Source organism: Poecilia latipinna, unplaced genomic scaffold, assembly GCF_001443285.1.
Source record: "Poecilia latipinna isolate Pla-1442-1.1 unplaced genomic scaffold, P_latipinna-1.0 Scaffold3026, whole genome shotgun sequence".
Taxonomy (NCBI): Eukaryota; Metazoa; Chordata; class Actinopteri; order Cyprinodontiformes; family Poeciliidae; genus Poecilia; species Poecilia latipinna.
Window position 1 is genome coordinate 42630 of NW_015115642.1, and position 2146 is coordinate 44775.

General features: G+C 42.6%; 1 protein-coding gene across 2 annotated transcripts in view; it reads left to right on the forward strand.

The window, feature by feature from the left end:
* The window catches only part of LOC106939914 (uncharacterized), a 12932-nt gene extending 11784 nt beyond the window's left edge, over positions 1-1148 (forward strand). For both annotated transcript variants that reach the window (XM_015022490.1, XM_015022491.1), the window contains exon 2: positions 312-1148. In XM_015022490.1, coding sequence (XP_014877976.1) covers positions 312-1036 — 725 coding nt within the window. In that variant the 3' untranslated portion in view covers positions 1037-1148. The remainder of the gene's footprint in view (positions 1-311) is intronic.
* The last annotated feature ends 998 nt before the right edge of the window (positions 1149-2146 follow it).

Below are 2146 nucleotides of genomic sequence, written 5' to 3' on the forward strand. Positions count from 1 at the left end.
TGTTCATGACAGGTGTTTATGACGGTGTCATGTCACTCTTATTCAACCCCCTTCAAGTAAAGTGTTACCAAATATTGGAATTTGGACTTTAAGAAGTTTTCTGTACACGGCCAGCCTTATTGTAGGCAAGCATCTTTATCAGCAATACATTTCTCCTTGTCTGTATTTGATCAAAGATCTTATCTAACTCGAGCTGTAGACAAACATCAAATAACCAAATAGTCCTGTTTATTTGAGACCTAGGCAATATGTTTCCTAATATATGCAATCTTCCAGTGTAAGTTATTTCTAACTCTGCGTTTTCTTTCTAGGTGAGAGCAAGGTTCCTATGCACATCATGTTCCTCCTGGTGTCGGACATTATCAGCTTCTTCAGCCGTCCCTCTGTGGATCATAGCACGGAAACTGACCAGGTCTTCTCCAGAAATGGCACAGACATCATCTTTTACTTTGGGGTCATTTCCAACATTGCCTTCATGCTGTTCATAGCTCAGGAGCGCCATCTGCTGGTGGCCTACCCACAGTGTCTTGGCTGTTGCACCAGTATCAGGCAATCATCTGCAGTGACGTTTCTGGCGTGGGCCAGTCCTTTCGCCATGCTCACCCTCGCCTTGCTAGGCTACAACCTGTGGTTTGCCGTCTCTCTGCTCACTCCTTTTCCCTTCCTCCTTTTTTTCGCTGTGGATTCCTGGCGGGCCCTACACTGCTCCCGATCCAACCCACCGAGCCCAGAGAAGAGGAGGACAGTGTTTGGCATCGGGGCAATCTGGGCCAACTACACTTTTCTTTATGCCCCCTTTATCCTCAGCATCCTCTTGGAGGCTCTGTCCTTCAAGGACAAAGTCCCCTACCTGGGGCTGGTGTCTCACCTGCTTCTCTACCTCAGCCCGCTGGTAGACCCCTTCCTTTATATCTTCATGACCAAGGGTCCAAAAGAGGTACTACGAGCTCTACCCTGCTGTCAAAAATTACAAAAGAAAGAAAACACGACACCTACAGTAGAAACTGTGGCTGAAACTGTAGAAACAAAACTTTGAAGACAGGTATATTCAGCAGAGATCATTGTGAGCATCCTGTGTTTTCAGTGGGATGAATTAAACCCCTGTTGGACTTCTTTAATTAATAAATAATATTTAATGGAAGATAAATGGAAGACAACATATTTAACAGTGATATGCGGTCAGGGGAGGCAGGTGAGGCTCATCATGGAAAAATAATATATAATAATAAAATCATTTATAAAGATATTTTCACCCTGTGGTTTGTACTATAAAGTACCTATTTTTCATTTAATTTAACCAAATCTGATTATTTTTTCTTCAAAATCGCTGAATTTTCGCATTTTCCCATTCAAATGCTTGGAAGCGAAGCCGGTGAGGCAGCAGCGAGCTGAGCCTCACCTGGGATTACGCAACCTGTCGCTAACTGCACCGGTTGCCACTCTATGAGAGCATGCTCCTCTTGTCTGTACGTCGCCAATAAAATGGTTAAAAATATTTAATGTATGAACTCATTTTCCATAATTTAGTTTATGTATTTAATGTACTGTGTTTTTATTGTCACCAACTTTGTGTGTAACGTGTTTCGTGTGCTGAGGAGCGATCATAAATGGCATATTATTTGAGACGGCAAACGCCATACAGCTTAGAGGTGAGGCAGGCAGTTCTCATGCCTCGTCGCTGGGGGCGCTCATGAACCCAGATATTGTGACTCCACTAGTGCAGAGTAAGAGATGGTAACAGCGAGCTGTCCAGCGAGCTAGCCACACAGTAGTTGTGCTGATACAGAGAGCGAGAAAGACGTGGTTTTGAGTTGCACTTTAACGGTTTCTCGATTTGCTTTTAAGCACAGCACGAAATTAATAATATCTACATGTCTAAGTTTGATTGAGATCACGGAATCATGAATGGCATGTAAAGGAATAGCCTTTTTGCCCTCCAGCATTGTAGCATGCGAGAAATTTCCTTATGTAAACAATAACATGCCGGGGATCTAGATTTGTAAATCCGATTATAATTAAGTCGGTGCCTCACCAGGTATGAACCTCACCGCAAGTCACTAATATCTATCTATCTATCTATCTATCTATCTATCTATCTATCTATCTATCTATCTATCTATCTATCTATCTATCTGTGATAGATAGA